Source organism: Dreissena polymorpha, chromosome 10, assembly GCF_020536995.1.
Source record: "Dreissena polymorpha isolate Duluth1 chromosome 10, UMN_Dpol_1.0, whole genome shotgun sequence".
In the NCBI taxonomy this organism is placed as follows: Eukaryota; Metazoa; Mollusca; class Bivalvia; order Myida; family Dreissenidae; genus Dreissena; species Dreissena polymorpha.
In genome coordinates, this window is record NC_068364.1 from 67,757,129 (window position 1) to 67,776,689 (window position 19,561).

The following is a 19,561-nucleotide window of genomic DNA, read 5'->3' on the forward strand; positions in this document are numbered from 1 at the left end:
ATTTGGACTTAGTGTTTTTATGAATGAACAGTCGCCGGTAAACATTTACAAAACGCATAGAACAGTCTCAGAACTATTAAAAAGCGTTCTATTCACTTTGCAACATATACTAATACGTTTATTAGAAACCCGCGCCTGAGGGAAAAAAAAACCGCAATGTCCCAAATTCGGGACATTGCGGGGTTTTTTTCCCTCAGGCGCGGGTTTCTTATAAACGTATTAGTATATGTTTCAAAGCGAATAGAACGCTTTTTAATAGTTGTTAGGCTGTTTTATGCGTTTTGTAAATGTTTACCGGCGACTGTTCATTCACGAAAACACTATGTCCAACACGGACGGTCTTAAACGACAAAGTCCAAAAACGGTCTATATCGAGTAAGTCAAGAAAATTCAACATCAAAATACATCAATGTATTTATATATTCTCTCCAGATTATAACGCTTTTAATGGGCATTTAGCATTTCTAATGCGTTATTTTGCCATTCACAGGCGACTTTTCGCTTTGAAACATACACTAATACGTTTATAAGAAACCCGCGCCTGAGGGAAAAAAACCCCGCAATGTCCCGAATTTGGGACATTGCGGTGTTTTTTTCCCTCAGGCGCGGGTTTCTTATAAACGTATTAGTATATGTTGCAAAGTGAATAGAACGCTTTTTAATAGTTCTGAGACTGTTCTATGCGTTTTGTAAATGTTTACCGGCGACTGTTCATTCATAAAAACACTATGTCCAACACGGACGGTCTTAAACGACAAAGTCCAAATACGGTCTATATCGAGTAAGTCAAGAAAATTCAACAACAAAATACATCAATGTATTTATATATTCTCACCAGATTATAACGCTTTTAATGGGCATTTAGCATTTCTAATGCGTTATTTTGCCATTCACAGGCGACTTTTCGCTTTGAAACATACACTTATACGTTTATAAGAAACCCGCGCCTGAGGGAAAAAAAACCCGCAATGTCCCGAATTTGGGACATTGCGGTGTTTTTTTCCCTCAGGCGCGGGTTTCTTATAAACGTATTAGTATATGTTGCAAAGTGAATAGAACGCTTTTTAATAGTTCTTAGGCTGTTTTATGCGTTTTGTAAATGTTTACCGGCGACTGTTCATTCATAAAAACACTATGTCCAACACGGACGGTCTTAAACGACAAAGTCCAAATACGGTCTATATCGAGTAAGTCAAGAAAATTCAACAACAAAATACATCAATGTATTTATATATTCTCACCAGATTATAACGCTTTTAATGGGCATTTAGCATTTCTAATGCGTTATTTTGCCATTCACAGGCGACTTTTCGCTTTGAAACATACACTTATACGTTTATAAGAAACCCGCGCCTGAGGGAAAAAAAACCCGCAATGTCCCGAATTTGGGACATTGCGGGTTTTTTTTCCCTCAGGCGCGGGTTTCTTATAAACGTATTAGTATATGTTGCAAAGTGAATAGAACGCTTTTTAATAGTTCTTAGGCTGTTTTATGCGTTTTGTAAATGTTTACCGGCGACTGTTCATTCATAAAAACACTATGTCCAACACGTACGGTCTTAAACGACAAAGTCCAAATACGGTCTATATCAAGTAAGTCAAGAAAATTCAACATCAAAATACATCAATGTATTTATATATTCTCTCGAGATTAGAACGCTTTTAATGGGCTTTTAACATTTCTGATGCGTTATTTTTCCATTTACAGGCGACTTTTCGCTTTGAAACATACACTAATACGTTTATAAGAAACCCGCGCCTGAGGGAAAAAAACCCCGCAATGTCCCGAATTTGGGACATTGCGGTTTTTTTTTCCCTCAGGCGCGGGTTTCTTATAAACGTATTAGTATATGTTGCAAAGTGAATAGAAGTGCTAAGCCTATATGAAAAGCGTTTTAATCTCGAGTGAATATGCACATACATTTAAATTTTTATTTGCTTTGTGTTTGACGTTCTGTGAAAATGGTGCTTATTGTATAACAGAAGAACAGAACAGAACATTTTATTTAAGACTTGTACAAGTACATCGTTTTCAATACATATACATATATAATACATACAACAACATGACATAGCATTAAGTTAACGGGTTATACAAAATTATTAGTTAAACAATACATAATCGAGAATTTATTCGGAGATGAACTGTGATTCAGTTATTAACAAAATGTTGTGTGTTTCTGTAGTTAAAAGCGTCCTTAACAAACTTGCAAAGATTATATATAGGTCGAACTTGTGATCTTCCCCATCTGTGTTTACACGGGCTTTGGACCGTTCCCTGGGAACAAAACGTTCGATTGTTCACAGGAAGCCACATTAGGAGTGACACATCGCCAGCTCCCCACCCTCGAACCGAAAAAAGACTGCTTTCGATCCGGGGGTGTCATTTACCTACCTACCCTCTACCATACCCCATAACCTACCCCATAACCTACCTACCTACCTACCGTATTTACCTACCCTACATACACTACCTACACTACCTAACATTTTATTTAAGACTTGTACAAGTACATCGTTTTCAAAATTTAAATACAGAAGGTTTAACATAGTAATATTGTTTAATATATTTCTTTCTTATTACAGTAAAACACTTGCATACAATAACAAAATGGTACTCGTCCTCAATATCGCTATATAACATATTTGTTTAAATTTAAAACAGCAACAACAAATATAAAATAAAACATTAACAGTTTTACCGTATTTACCTACCCTACCTAACAACCCGAACATTAAACCAAAAAAACGGATCGGGTTTGTCATCTTACTACCTACCTACTTACGATACTTACCAACCTACCATATATACCGCAAATACCGACCTACCCTACCTACGTGCCTACCCTACCTACAACATCTATATACTATACCTACCATCTGTTCGTAGTCACAGATGGGTCCTTAACCCGGCCTACCCTACCTACCCTATCACTTACCTATTCGGGGCAAGATCTTTACTTTTTAAGCCAACCTATATCTTCCCCATCTTCTCCTCTTCGGACCCCATAGTCGAAGAGGAGCTCCTCGCCTGCTTTTATGTCGCGAATCGCCGTCAGCAGGACCACGGTTGTACCGTCTAAGTCAACGGCCTTCGGCTTCACGTTCCACATCTTGGCCGAATGGTTCATGTACCGCCCGTAAGTCCCCATGAATTTCGCCCTGGAATGACAAGTACATTGATTAGAGGCATCAATACATATCTTACCTTCCTTTAAAAACAGCATGTAGTTGGTGGCCTGGGGGTCCGTGCTCCTCATTCGTTGCTCTCCCTCCTCCGACGAAATCGTCTGGCCGTGGTAATCGCACACCACCTGTCCTTTGGGGATTGACGAGTTGGCAAAGACACCTCTCCCTTTGTTGGCACTGCTGCGTAGACACACGTAAGGCCAGCTCTGTCCTTTGATGAGGGCCCTCATATCATCGCTATCCGGATTCAGGGACGAGCTCTGGTAGGTCTTTTGCAGGGACCGGAACTTGGACAACAGTTGGCTCTCCTTGATTTTGACGCCACACTTGTTCCTCGACAAGTCTGCGGCCGTCAACGTAGGTGCAAGCAGGTCCTTGTACGGCACATTCTGTCTTTTCTTCTCGTTCTTCAAAAGACGAATGGCCATGTTTTCCGCCAGAGCGTTGTCCCGCAGGGTCCGGAGGGAGCGCTGTATGGTTGCCGCATCGTCTGGGCTCATCTTACGTCCAGCAGCCTTCTCCATGTCTATCAATTGGGTAGGGGTGGGAATGGTCACGTCGGCGATATCCCCGGCCACTTTCTCCTTCAGTTGGTCCATGATGCGTTCCACCTTGATGTCCTTCGGCGTCTTCGGTGATTTCGGCAAGACGGCTTTCGGTGGAGTGGCCGTGGACGGTGGTACCTCCTGCTCAGCGACAGGCGTCACATCGACTGATGTTGTCGCCACCGATCGAGGTACGCTATGGGCAACCGCTGCGTCCACGGTTACTGACACGCGGTTGCCTTTGCCGCCCACGCCCAGATCCGCCTCGATCGCCTTAAAAGCACCCAGAGCGTCAACCGTCGTCTTCGCAAACCCGTGCTTGTAGTGGCTCTTTGCTACCTCCGCCGAATGGCACAGGTGGTCAGCGACTAACTTCCTCTCGGCCTCAGGTCTTGATTCAACCCACGTCTCCCACGCGCACCGAGCCGTTGATGAGGTGATTTTGGGAACCCCATACTGGTTCTGTAGCTTCTCGATCCCGTCGCTGACCTTCTTGTAATGGCGCCCGTCGTTCTGCGTGAAGAAATACGGGTGTGTCGCATTCTTCAGACGGAAGATGATGGTGCGCACGTACCTGAAATATAAATAAAAATTTTCAGTCCAGTATGAATCAAGGGCAATGCGGCAGTCCTGCGTGACGTTCGTCTTATGATTGGCCACATGAACTACAATGTGTGGGATGCCATTGTCAGACAATGTCCGCTCGCCATTATACGCCGCCTGAAACTCACTGCCATGCATATTTTCGGCTGCGCCGACACGTATACCCTGGCCCAGACACAGATAGGCCGTGATATATCGGTTTATGAAGGATACCCTTGTCTTGGTTAGAATCAGTCCGGAGTCGTCCTTCTTCTTTCTCAGTTCATCCATCGCTCTATCGAAGTCGTCTTTGGCAACCGCTAGGACTCTCTTCACTTCGGCTGGTGTAGGTGGCTTCGGCTTCGAGTTCATCTGTCTTTTGTGGAGTTCAAACACACCTGAATCTAGACCAGAACGCGAGTTAGCAATATGGATTTGAAGACAAGAAAGCCTGTTAAACTCAGCATGATCGTTGCTTACCAACAGTAGGTCCATGTCAATGTTCACGTACTTCATGAATTGCATGAAGTTCTTCGTGTAATTTAACACGGTTTTGATATTTACATCCATTTTGTCAAACCATGCAAGAAGCCTCTCGTAACCGACCAACGACAGGTAAGTCGTTTTGAAATCTTGCGCTGTGATGCCCTGGAGCCCCATCATTTTCCACGTCATCCTCGTCACGTCGGCCAGGCTGTTGTTAATCGCTGCTTCGGACGTATTCGCTTTCCGTTGGTGCGAGCGGAAGTTCTGGAATGATAGACAAAATTGGGTCATATCTAAATGATAGCTATACAAGCGAGAACACGAGTATTTCATTCCGCGTATGACACCGATGTCTACCTACCCTAAATATAGGCTGGTCAATAAACGGCTTGGGAACATCGTAAAAGCCATTTTCCTTCAATCTTCTCCTGAAGATACATAATATATTTAATTATAAGTTTATTCGTATACGCGGTAGTTTTTGTATTATTAGTAGTAATATTATAGTAATTAATATTATTTTTTAATAATATTAGTTTAATGCATTGTTGTAGTATTATTGGTAGTATTGTAAGTGTTATTACCATTATAAGAAGCTATGATATTATTATGTTGAAGCATTTTAGTGTAAAGATTATTAATTTATAATACTAATATTATATTTATAAAGTAATAATGTCACTTCTTCTAATATAAATTTATAATAAGAATACATTATACCAATAATAAATATTAAATATATATATTCTAATAATGTCACTTCTTCTAATATAAATTTATAATAAGAATACATTATACCTGAGGGCTGCGGTCGGCAGTCGCCCGTTTGCTGATAGGACGCGATTGCCTCCACCGTTTGCGGAAGTCGAAGGCTGGCAGGTAGCGACATCTGTAGCGGCGTCACCGATAGGAGAAATTCCGGAGTCCGGCTCATCCTCAGAATCACTTGAAGAAAAGATTACCCGCCGTCTTGATTTGCTTCCAGACGGCGGTATAACCTCGGCATCAAGATCGCTTTCCGGGGACGACAGCGGGCGCTTCTTGGTGCGGGCGTCCTCCTCGTCGCTCTCCGGGGCCCGACTGACCGTGGCCGCTTTCTGTTTGCCGCCGCCAGCCTGCACTGCCTTCTTTGGTGGTGATAACTTTAATGGTGACCTTTGAGGCGCTGGTGGAGATCTAGTGAACAACGACTTTGACAGCGGCAGACGCTGCTGTTTTCCTGGCTGTTGTTCCCGCTCGACTTGCGGAAAGCGCCGTTTCACCAAGCGACACGCAGGCTCCACCGGGTGCGTCCATACACCAAACTCTGTGGGGATAATATCATGCCCCCAGTCCTCAAGGATGCCGTACACCTAATGTAGAAACATTTCCATATTAATTATATGAACAGTTGACACAGATTCAAGATATGAATAGAAGTACATCTAGGTAGATGAATTATGAGTGTCGTGAGAAAACCGGGCTTAATGTATGTGCGTGAAGTGTCGTCCCAGATTAGCCTGTGCAGTCCGCACAGGCTTATCAGGTACGACACTTTACGCCTAAATTGCCTTTTTGCTAATAAGACACCTCATTTATTAGAAAAATATCATAAAAGCGGATGTGTCGTCCCTGATTAGCCTGTGCGGACTGCAAGGCTAATCTGGTACGACACTTTACACACGTGCATTATGCCCAGTTTTCTCACAACGCGACTCATATATTAAATGCCGATAGACGACATGACGTCGATTATAAGGAAAACGTTCCCCCCCCAGGACAGAATCTGTGAAGGTTAGTAATAGTATCAATAATAGAAATTGTATAAGCAGCAGTTATTAAAGCAGTTAATCAATAGTGGCGTCGTGACAAAACCGGGCTTAATGCATGTGCGTAGAGTGTCGTCCCGGTATCTGGGACGACACTTTACGCCTGAATTGCCTTGTTGCTAATAAGATACCTCATTTAAACGAAAAATGTTTTCTCACAACGCGATTCATATGTGTCTTTAATAAGTAAAAATAATTTAATAATAAGGATGATTCTTATATTTATAACAGTAACCATTTTCTAGTAATACGTGTGTATTATAATAGTAGTAGTATAAGTTGTGGCATTAACAGTAGCCTATTAGTATGCGTATTTCATCGGTAATAATAATAAAACAATAAGGATGCTTATAATACTTATGACAGTAACTATCTTCTAGTAACACGTATTTATTATAAAACAAATATTAACGATGCATTATGCCCAGTGCAGTAACAACAACATTTGGTGAGCGTCGTGAGAAAACCGGGCTTAATGCATGTATGTAAAGTGTAGTCCCAGATTAGCCTGTGCAGTCCGCACAAGCTAATCTGCGACGACACTTTACGCCTAAATTGTCTTTTTGCTAATAAGAGACCTCATTTAAACGAAAAATGTTTTCTCACAACGCGATTCATATGTAGTAGTAATTGCCTTTAATAATTAATAATAATAAAATTATTAGAAGGATTATTATATTTATAACAGTAACCATTTTCTAGTAATACGTGTGTATTATAATAGTAGTAGTATAAGTTGTGGTATTAACAGTAGCCTATTACTATGCGTATTTCATCGGTAATAATAATAAAACAATAAGGATGCTTATAATACTTATGACAGTAACTATCTTCTAGTAACACGTATTTATTATAAAACAAATATTAACGATGCATTATGCCCAGTGCAGTAACAACAACATTTGATGAGCGTCGAGAGAAAACCGGGCTTAATGCATGTGTGTAAAGTGTAGTCCCAGATTAGCCTGTGCAGTCCGCACAAGCTAATCTGCGACGACACTTTACGCCTAAATTGTCTTTTTGCTAATAAGAGACCTCATTTAAACGAAAAATGTTTTCTCACAACGCGATTCATATGTAGTAGTATTTGCCTTTAATAAGTAATAATAATAAAATTATAAGGATGATTATTATATTTATAACAGTAACCATTTTCTAGTAATACGTTTTTATTATTATAGTAGTAGTAAAAGTTGTGGCATTAACAGTAGCGTATTAGTATGCGAATTTCATCGGTAATAATAATAAAACTATAACGCTGCTTATAATAGTAACTATCTTCTAGTAACACGTATTTATTATACAATAAACATTAACGGTGCATTATGCCCAGTGCAGTAACTACAAAATATGAGGAGCGTCGTGAGAAAACCGGGCTTAATGCATGTGCGTAAAGTGTCATCCCAGATTAGCCTGTGAAGTCCGCACAGGCTATTCTGCGACGACACTTTACGCCTAAATTGCCTTTTTGCTAATAAGAGACCTCATTTAAACGACAAATGTAATAAAAGCGGAAAGTGTCGTCCCTGATTAGCATGTGCGGACTGCACAGGCTAATCTGGGACGACACTTAACGCACATGCATACTGCCCAGTGCAGTAACAACAACATATGAGGAGCGTCGTGAGAAAACCGGGCTTAATGCATGTGCGTGAAGTTTCGTCCAAGATTAGCCTGTGCAGTCCGCACAGTTTTACGCCTGAATTGCCTTTTCTCACAACGCGACTCATGTAGTAGTATATGCCTTCAATAAGTAATAATAATAAAATTATAAAATTAAAATGATAAGGATGATTATTATATCTATAACAGTAACCATTTTCAAGTAATACGTGTTTATTATAATAGAAGTAGTAGAAGTTGTGGCATTTGCAGTAGCGTATTAGTATGCGTATTTCATCGGTAATAATAATAAAACAATAAGGATGCTTATGATACTTATAACAGTAACTATCTTCTAGTGACACGTATTTATTATAAAACAAATGTTAACGATATGAATCGTTTTGTAGGTCATTGCCCAGCTACTTCAGACCAGGGTGGATAACCTTAGACAGCGAGCTATGGACACCATACCAGAGCTCGATCTTACCCGCAAACGTAACCGGAATGTACGGAACGCCCCTCTTAGCTTTATCGGGGACCTCAGCAAGTCTCTCTTCGGCACGGCAACACAAGATGACGTGCAGAAGATTGCCGATAAGGTGAACCGATTGATCGCGTCCGGGCAAGGTCTACAAAACGACTTGGTGTCTCACCTGCAACATTTCGAGTCCTATATGTCCCTGAGCAACCGGAAAATGGGCAATATGGAGTTGTTCATCAACCGGACTGTGGAAGGCATGACGTCCATCCAGCGGAACCTTCATTCTTTCGAGAATGTGACGGAGCAGCGCATCAATGTACTGGAGCAGACGTTGGAGGAGAACATCAAAATGGTGACAGGGTCAGCAGAAATAGTTCAGTATCTGACGGAACTCCAGGCGGGTATTGACCACCTTGCAGCTGGTAATCTGCCTTACCATCTTATCAAACCCATGGACATCGCCAGAGTCATTGACCTATTGGAAGGCACCTTGAACAAAGCCGGGTCTCCATTACGCATCCTGCAACGCGACCCGACTTGGTACTATGGATCTGCCACGTTCTTGACCCACATTATCGGCGGCCGCGATATATGGGTTACCCTTAAGGTCCCCGTTGGCATGAAGACAGACATGGACCTCTACAGGGTGCTAGTCTTCGGCGTGCCGTTCGATAACCACACCATTGTGATGAAAGACCTTCCCTCTTACTTCATGGCCGACGCATCCACCGCCTACCGGACAGAAGAGGTGGTGTTTCAGGCCATGGACACCGACGATATGGCCCAGTGCACCGGCAACCATCATCGCGTCTGCGATTTAGTTCTCAACGCTCAGCCAGTGAGCACTTCAAAGGAATGTATCGCGTCAGTCTGGATGGACGACCAGCGAGAGGTTGAGGCAAACTGCCTTAGGGTGATTGTACCTGGCAGTCGACGTCCCATCGCGCGGCCTTTGGCGAACGGAAGGATCCTTTTCGTGGACGTCAAGAACTTCACTAAGACATGCCACGGGAAGCCGACGACACTGGAAAGCGGATGCACGTTTTGCATGGTTACGCTACCATGCAACTGCATGATTTCAACGCCGTTCGCCGCAAACATAGTCGCGCCGAGTAGACGGACTTGCCAGGACAATAAAGGCGGCACCGACATCTCAAAAATTCACCTGACAAATCTTCATGTTCTCAAGACTCGACTAGACAGCACTTTAAAGTTGAACATTCACTTTCCCAGCAGCGTTTACCAACAGGACGTCCTCACCTCGGCGGAATATTCTTTTGACAACATTACAAAGGAATATTTGAAATCTCAGGCAGGAGTAGAGGAAGACTTATCAACCCTGCAACAACGGGCTCATCAGCTCATTACAAAGACTGAGAAAGACCGTGACGTGAGTGAGTATTTCACACTCACAGGTAACCTGCACACGGGGCTAGGAAGTGCAGGACTTATCGCACTGATATGCGTGATCGTGTGTACTGCGTGGAATACCAGAAAAATTCTCGCCATATCGAAGGCCTTATCCTATACATATTCCGTTGCGAGGGCGAATATGGTCGACGCTCAGCAACCTGATGTCCATGTACTGGCCGCAATGGCAATGGCCGCCGCGAAGGGGGACAAGGTCGACGGCAAGCATGGTGAGGATTGGTATGACGCTGACTCAGTCTAAGTCTGGGATCCGGCGGGTAAGTGATCATTAATAGTTACACAAGTAGTAACATGTAAGGGGGTAGGTTAAGGGGTATGGTAGGGGGTAGTGAAGGGTAGGGCAGAGTAGAGAAGAGTAGTGTAGAATAGGAAAGGGGGCAGGGTAGGGTAGGGTACCCCCTACGCTACCCTACCCACAACCCACTATCCTACACTACCATGGGTAGGTATGTATGTACGTATGTAGTTATGTAGGTGTATACGCATATTTGGACCTAGGTATGCAGGTATGTAGGTATTTTCAAATTTGTAGGGTAGGGGTAGGGTAGAGGGTGGGGTAGGGTAGGGGGTAGGGTGTAGGTTAGGGGGTAGGTTCGGGGGTATGGTGTGGGGTAGTAAAGGGTAGGGTAGAGAAGAGTAGATTAGAGTAGGGTAGGATAGGATATGGGGTAGGGTAGTAGGTAAATTAGGGGGTAGGTTAGGGGGGATGTTTGGGCGTAGGGTAGGGGGTAAGGTAGAGTGTAGGGACAGGTTAGTGGTAGGTTAGTGCGTATCATAGGGGGTAGTTTAGTTTAAACCTATTTATTTTAGCTCGATTGCGTCGAAAGCCTTAGGCTTATATAAACGCTCTCGAGTCCGTTTCCTGGGCCTAGAACCAGTACTTGGTGTCTTTTGGGGAGATCTAAAGAACGCTCCCACGGTGGGGATCGAACCCGTGACGTCCCGGTCGCAAGGCGGACACCATATCCATTACACCACGGCGACCTTAGGGGGTAGGGTAGGGTATAGTAGAGTAGGGTAGGGTAGGATAGGGGGTAGGGTAGGGTAGTAGGTAGGTTAGGGGGTAGGTTAGGGGGTAGGTTAGGGGTAGGTTAGGGGGGTAGGTAGGTAGATGACACCCCCGGATCGAAAGCAGTCTTTTTCGGTTCGAGGGTGGGGAGCTGGCGATGCGTCACTCCTAATGTGGCTTCCTGTGAACAATAGAACGTTTTGTTCCCAGGGAACGGTCCAAAGCCCGTGTAAACACAGATGGGGAAGATCACAATTTATTACTCTACCATGGCGAGGTATGTATGTACGTATGCAGTTATGTATGTGTAAACGTAGATTTGTACGACGGTATGCAGGTATTTATGTATTTTCAAGTTGGTAGGGTAGGTGTAGGGTAGGGGGTTTGGTTAGGGGGGATGTTTGGGGGTAGGGTAGGGGGTAGGGTATGGGGTAGGGGTAGGTTTATGGTAGGTTAGGGCGTATGGTAGGGGGTAGGGAAGGGTAGGGTAGAGTAGAGTAGGGTAGGATAGGGGAAGGGAAGGGTAGGGTAGTAGGTAGGTTAGAGGGTAGGTTATGGGGTAGGTTATTGGGTAGATTAAAGGGTAGGGTAGGGTAGGGGGGTAGTGGGAGGGGTAGGGTGGTGTAGGGGGAAGGTTAGGGGGTAGATTAGGGGGTAGGTTATAGGGTAGGTTAAAGGGTAGGTTAAAAGGTAGGGTAGGGTAGGGGGGGTAGTGGGAAGGGTAGGGTAGGGGTAGGGTAGGGGCTAGGTTAGGTTATAGGGTAGGTTAGGGCAGGATAGGATATGGTAGATTAGGATAGAATTGGGTAGGGTAGGGTACGGTACGGTAGGGTAGGATGGGGTAGGGTAGAATATAGGGTATGAGGTAGGGTAGGGTAGTGTTGTGTATTGTAGGGTAAGGGGTAGGGTGAATGTGGTAGTGGGCAGGGTAGGGTTTAGGGTAGAGGGTAGGGGGTATGGTGTAGGTTAGGAGGTAAGTTAGGGGTATGGTTGGGGGTAGGGAAAGGTATAGTAGAGCATAGTAGAGTACAGTAGGGAAGGGTACGATATGGGGGCAAGGTAGGGTAGTAGGTAGGTTAGGGTGTAAATTAGGGGGTTTTGGGGGTAGGCTAGGGCGTAGGTTAAGGGGTATGGTAGGATAAGGTAGGGGGGTAGGAGGAGGGGTAGGGTAGGGGTAGGGTAGGGTCTAGGTTAGGTGGTAGGGTAGGATAGGTTAGAATATGGTAGGGGAGGGTAGTATAGGATAGAATAGGAACAGATATGGTAGGGTAGGGTACGGTACGGTAGGGTAGGAAGGGATAGGGAAGGGGATATTAAGGGGTTTGGTAGGGTAGGATAGTGTGAGGTAGTCTAGGGTAGGGATTGGGGGTAGGGGATAGGGTGTAGGGGTTAGGGTAGGTAGGTAGGTTATGGGGTCAGATTATGGTGTTGGTTAGGGGGTAGGCTAGGGGGTAGGTTAAGGGGTATGGTAGGATAAGGTAGGGGTAGGAGGAGGGGCTAGGTTTGGTGGTTGGGTAGGCTAGGTTAGCATATGGTAGGTAAGGGTAGGATAGGGTAGAATAGGAGAAGATGGGGTAGGGTAGGGTACGGTACGGTAGGGTAGGGTGGAGTAGGGAAGGGGATATGGTAAGGGGTTTGTTAGATTAGGGTAGTGTGAGGTAGTTTAGGGTAGGGGTTGGGGTAGGGGGTAGGGGGTAGGGTAGGGTAGAAGGTAGGCTTAGGGGGTAGATTAGGGGGTTAGTTTGGGGGTAGGCTAGGGGGTAGGTTAGGGGGTAGGTTAAGAAGTAGGGTAGGATACGGTAGGGGGTAGGGGGAGGGCGATGGTAGGGGTAGGGTAGGGGCTAAGCTAGGTGGTAGGGAAGGGTAGGGTAGCATATGGTAGGGAAGGGTAGAATAGGATAGTATAGAAGAAGATTGGGTAGGGTAAGGTGCGTCGAGGGTAGGGTAAGGTGGGGTAGGGAAAGGGATATGGTAAGGGGTAGTTTGGGGTTGTCTAGGGTTGGGGATGGGGGTAGGGGGTAGGGTAGGGTAGTAGGTAGGTTAGGGGGGTAGGTTAGGGGGGTAGATTAGGGGGTTGGTTAGTGCGTAGGCTAGGGGGTAGGTTAGGGGGTAGGTTAAGGGGTAGGGTAGGGTAGGATAAGGTAGTGGGATAGGGGGAGGGGTATGGTAGGGGTAGGATAGGGGCTAGGTTAGGTGGTATGGTAGGGTAGGGTATCATATGGTAGGGAAGGGTAGGATAGTATAGGAGAGGGTAGGGTACGGTACGGTAGGGTAGGGTGGGGTAGGGAAGGGGATAGGGTAAGGGGTTTGGTAGGGTAGGGTAGTGTGAGGTAGTCTAGGGGTAGGGGGTAGGGTAGGGTAGTAGGTAGGTTAGGGGGGTAGATAAGGGGGTTGGATAGGGCGTAGGCTAGGGGGTAGGTTAAGGGGTAGGGTAGGGTAGGATAAGGTAGGGGGTAGGGGGAGGGGTATGATAGGGGTAGGGTAGGGGCTAGGTTAGGTGGTAGGGTAGGATAGGGTAGCATATGGTAGGGAAGGGTAGGATAGTATAGGAGAGGGTAGGGTACGGTACGGTAGGGTAGGGTGGGGTAGGGAAGGGGTTAGGGTAAGGTGTTTTGTAGGGTATGGTAGGGTGAGGTAGTCTAGGGTAGGGGTTGGGGGTAGGGGGTAGGGTACGTTAAGGTAGGGTAGGGTAGTGGGGAGGTTAGGGGGTACGGTTAGGGTTACGGGTAGGATAACCCTAACCCTAACCATAACCTACCCCCTACCCCCTACCCTACCCCCTACCCTACCCCTACCTTACCCCCTACCCTACCCTACCCCCTACCCTAGCCCATACACTAAACTAAGGTAGGGCAGGGTAGTGGGGGGGTTAGGGGGTACGATTAGGGTTAGGGTTACGGGTAGGATAACCCTTACCCTAACAATAACCTACCCCCTACCCCCTAACCTACCCCCTACCCTACCCCTACCCTACCCCCTACCCTACCGTACCTCCTACCCTAGCCCCTACACTACCCTACCCATATCCACCAATATAATATAGCATAAAATGTGGTTATATCACCCATATCGACTTTCTAATTGGCATGCATGAACTGAAAATTTTTTTTTTTTTTTTTTTGGGGGGGGTGGGGGTAAAATTTTTTTAATTTCAAGCCTTAATAAGAGGTTCTCGAACACCATTTTATAATCAAATTGTAGGTAATTAAATTCCCTTTCAGATGATATATAACTTTAATGGGTGTATGTAACGGTTTAATCGCAATTTAATCCGCGCCGGTCGGATTCCGGGGAAAATTACGGAATACGGCTCGGGTTCGAAATAGGTCACCCGCGCCAGTTATTTTAGGCCTCCAAACCCGTGTAATTTGCAAAAATCAACTAGTTTTAGATAGGGCATATCTACCGCTATAAAATAACGCATTAAATGTTGTTATATCACCCATATCGACTTTCTAATTGGCATGCATGAACTGAAAATTTTTTTATTTTTTTTTTTGGGGGGGGTGGGGGTAAATTTTTTTTAATTTCAAGCCTTAATAAGAGGTTCTCGAACACCATTTTATAATCAAATTGTAGGTAATTAAATTACCTTTCAGATGATATATAACTTTAATGGGTGTATGTAACGGTTTAATCGCAATATAATCCGCGCCGGTCGGATTTCGGGGAAAATAACGTAATACGGCTCGGGTTCGAAATAGGTCACCCGCGCCAGTAATTTTAGGCCTCCAAACCCGTGTAATTTGCAAAAATCAACTAGTTTTAGATAGGGCATATCTACCGCTATAATATAACGCATAAAATGTTGTTATATCACCCATATCGACTTGCTAATTGGCATGCATGAACTGAAAAAAAATTTTTTTTTTTTTTTTGGGGGGGTGGGGGTAAGTTTTTTTAAATTTCAAGCCTTAAAAAGAGGTTCTCGAACACCATTTTATAACCAAATTGTAGGTAATTAAATTACCTTTCAGATGATATATAACTTTAATGGGTGTATGTAACGGTTTAATCGCAATATAATCCGCGCCGCCGGGAATTTTTGAAAAAATCGAAATTTGGCGCGGGTTTTTCACCGGTCACCCGCGCCGCTCATATAACAGGTAATTATCGATGAAATTGAATAAAATACATATTAGTCGTTAAGTAGAGAGTTATTACTACAATATAAAACAAAAAAATCGTTTCCATCATTGATATTGACTTCACAGCATGTAAGTGAACTATCAGCGCTTGTGTCCCATATATGGGACACACCCGCGCCGACCAAAATTGACCCCGCGCCAATGGGACCTGTAGGGAAATTTTTTTTTTGATTTATTTTGGTTTAAAACGTCATAAAACGTAAAAATAAACATAAATTTTTTTCCAAAAAACCCGCGCCATGGGGAACGGGTACCACCCGCGCCAATCGGATCAAGCTGTTGAGCTTGACTTATGCAAGAGCTTAGGCCTTATTAAGAAACATGAAGTATATGCAATTCTATAACTGATAACTTATTATAGTTATTGGCCTTGGATTTAAGGGCAAAAACACATTCTAATTACATAACTGATACCATCAGAGTTACCGGTATAACCTTTGCAGTTTGAATCTGACTCAGCTCGATACACATGTTTATTTGTATACAGTTTAAATTTACGAAACTACGAAGATTGCTTATATAACGTATAAAATACTTTAACTGTGTAGATCCGGCGGAAAAGTCGAGAGAGCTCATGCGTTTTTACTTCAGACTAAATCCATCCAGGACTTCGGGGGTCACTGGTTCGAGCCCTGGTACCGGCCACTTTTTTTCCTTTTTTAATATTATTCTTGATTTTTTACTGAAGCTTTTAAGATCCAATGTTTACATGTATAAATATAAAGCATTTAATGACAAACATCAAAATATGCCAAAATCTGTGAAAAGGCCACTTTAAAAGAGCAGCTGCACTTTGCTGTTAGCTCATATCTGAAAATGAATTGATGTGAATTATTTTTTATTTATAAAAGCAAGTCACCAGTATGTAGAATAATGATAGATTCGAGAGATTCGAGAGATAATAACTGTTACGTAGTCAGATATTACACTTGCTGATCTAAGTGTCTACACATTTTTCACAGAAATATGATCTTATCTGCTTTGATCATCTGAGTACCATCTTTATGGGAAATCTTCACTAATGTTCTACATGTACTTACATCTTTATGTATTTGTTTGTATGGTGTTTATGCCCGTGTATTTAACTAACATTAAGGCAAAGATTCACTAAATTATGTTTCCTGGGTTTTACCAGTACTAGGCTAGGGCTTTTCAGTCTCGCCAGAGGAAACTCCTGTGAAAGAAAATCAGCACCGCATGTGAGAATCGAACCCAGGATCCCTGAGTTACAAACCGTAAACATTAACTGAGTCACTGAGCTACACATTTTAGATGCAAAGAAAAACAAGATCGATCTGCCATTTAAGCGTATAAAAGACAAATCTGCATTAAATGTGTCTGTTTGAAGACACCTGTTAGGTAACTGTTCAACCCGTACTGTGGTCAACTCAAACCCATTTTGGTCAACTTATACCCGTTTTTTGGTCAACCGGTACCTATCCAAAGTCATCGCTTACCCAAAATACAGAAAAAGATGTAAGATGGTCAACATATATTAATAGGATAAAAAGATAGTCAACATATATTAATAGTATAAAAACAGTATGAGAAATATCATCATTTGAAATGAAAAAGAGAAACCATTTAATTCAAAAATACATAATTATTTTTTTCTTTAATGAGGTAACTGTGCATACTTATTTTCTCACGTTGCTTTCCATTTTAATTAGCTCTTTATATGAATTTCCATGCCGTATTGCGGATAAATCAGTAAAAAAAAAAACAATTAAAATGAATAATTTGAATAAGATACAATTTTACCAACCTAGGTACGATTTGATTAGATAAAGACTGTTACGAAGATATGCGATGAAAATAGTATGAAATTAATAGTTAAATTCAAACATGCCAACAGTTAGTCGTTTTAATCATCGTAACCCACCTTCGTTACAATGATACTATATGGAACGTTTGACAAGTGAGTGAAAACAATAGTACGTCCACTAACTTCAAATAGACCTTAATCACAAACCAAATGACAACTCAACTTTCGAAATGGGGATTACCTGTAATCGTATGCAATTTACCTAATAAAACAGTACAATAAACAAGTAAACTTTACTTGAATAAGAACAGTGGAAAATACGTTCGAAACGACGCGGTAGAGTAAGTCATCTGGTAGATATATAATACAACACCGTTATAAATATTAACCTTTTACGAAAACTACCGAAAACCACTCAAAACTCTGGTTCTCCGTCGTGTATGAATTCAGTATTACTAATGCATTCGTCTTAATGCATTCGGCATTCGGCTTACTTCATGCGAGCTGCTGCCTTGTGCGTATTCATTTCGCTTAGTAGAACTTACAATCAATATGACATTTTCTAGCATTACTAAATATTGAAATGATAATAGTTCAGCAACAAGAATTAAGCCACATGAACATTTTTACAGAAATAATGTATTTGTCATTTACTCGCAAGAATACATGATAAACATACATCGAGTAAACATTAAAAAGAAGTACCGGTATGCAAGCAATATTTCACTAACTGATAAAAACAAGCAAAGACGCAAGGCAGACGCAGTTATTTTGTAACTGATAAAATGAAGCAAAATGCAATTGTCATTTAGCAGTATGCCATTGCCATTCAGCAATATGTAATTGTCATTTGGCAACATGAATGGACTGGCGGAAATTCCGTTCCATAGTCACAAGCGTCATGTCTAAATTAACCTCAAAATTGGAATTGCTTGAAGATGAAAACACGAAACTGTGTAGTGAAAATACTGAGTCGAAGGCCAAATTAAATCTCCTGGAAATAAAACTAGATGACCAAGAACAATATTCCAGGCGGAATCTAGTTCGAATTTCAGGGATTAAAGAAAACAGAGAGGAAAACACTGATGGCCTCGTTCTTGACTTTTCCAGAAAAATTGGATCAAATCTTACTCTATCTGAATTAGATCGGACCCACAGAGTAGGTAAACCAAGTCCGAATAAACCACGTGATATCATTGTCAAATTCACTTCATACAGAGCAAGACAAAAGCTTTACCTCTGTCGATCAAAGCTTAAAGACCACGGGTTTAAAAACACTTTCATTAAAGAGGACCTTACAACCAAACGCAGTGCCCTGCTCTATAGTGCCAGATCTCTAACGAAAACCGGACATCTTCTTGGGACATGGTCATCCGATGGGAAGATTCTTATTAAAGACCGAAACTCCAAGATCCTCAAAGTGAACACTGCAAGTCATTTAGCAGCCTTCAAATAAAACAATTAATGCTCATAATCATTTTAAATGATCTTATCAGAACAGTAACTAGCTATGTGTCTTTTTGTGCGTTTTTTTAAATTTATCCTTACAGCTTTCATACATCATTATATACTTTCTTACATGCATATATTACGGTACTTTCTAAAAAGTACACATACCACGCATTTAAATTGTATTGTACACTGATCCTTTTACTAGGCGAAATTGTTCTTGTATATTAAAAATAATATAACATATTCCTCATTTATCTTATTTACAATGAACTTCAGACAAAGACTCACAAACAGTCTCATGTTTTTGGTGCGCGATTTCTGTTATATATATATATTGACAATCAATATTACATATCTATTCATAGAAATTGATACTATTTCAGTTCGATAGTTGTTGTTGTTCGTAAGGGTGTACTATATCTTTTTTGAATATTATATTGTGATAACGCTGTACTTATTTATTGCTAATACATTGAGTAGTTTGTATTCATTTTGTCCAACTACCTCGCCCCACCCCTGCATAGTTCTTTTGTGTGTTTGTTTTTTATTTAATTCTCTATAGCATCACTACTTGCTCGGCATGTTGTTGTTGTTGCCTCCACGTAAACGATAAATTTACAGTCAGTGTAAGATCATCTATTATTAGTTGGCAAATCCCTAGATGAGCTGATATCATTGTAAATTCATTCAGTCGTTCCGCGTGAACTACTTAACAGTTCGTTTTCCACTATTAACACGTGATTATATTTGTATCGATCTTTACTTTGTTAAGCATTTATCATCGTGGTATTTGGCATGAACGACTATTCGTGGGTAAAACGTGATATTTTCGTTAACTGTATTTAATTACATGAGGCCACGATCTCAGAGTTTTAAATTGTTTTCATAACATGTCCAGCACAGTTATTTCAACCTGGTCGGAACTCTAAAACGTAGTCTCTCTAAAATTGATCCTTTTTTGTTCAAATACCAAAACTCCTTAGGCATGTATATTAATCTTAAAAGCTTGCGGACCACCTATTGTTTTGTTCGTATAGGAGAGGATTAATTTATTCATTTT

The 19,561-nt window shown here is 42.3% G+C and overlaps 1 protein-coding gene across 1 annotated transcript; it reads right to left on the reverse strand.

Moving 5' to 3' along the window:
• Positions 1–2,957: 2,957 nt before the first annotated feature.
• Positions 2,958–6,848, reverse strand: LOC127849197 (uncharacterized). Its single transcript, XM_052381917.1, has 4 exons — positions 6,840–6,848; positions 5,601–6,154; positions 5,164–5,230; positions 2,958–5,066 (listed from the first exon to the last, which is right to left on the reverse strand). The coding sequence occupies exons 1-4, from the start codon at positions 6,846–6,848 to the stop codon at positions 2,958–2,960; spliced, it is 2,739 nt and encodes a 912-aa protein (XP_052237877.1).
• Between the last annotated feature and the right edge of the window lie 12,713 nt (positions 6,849–19,561).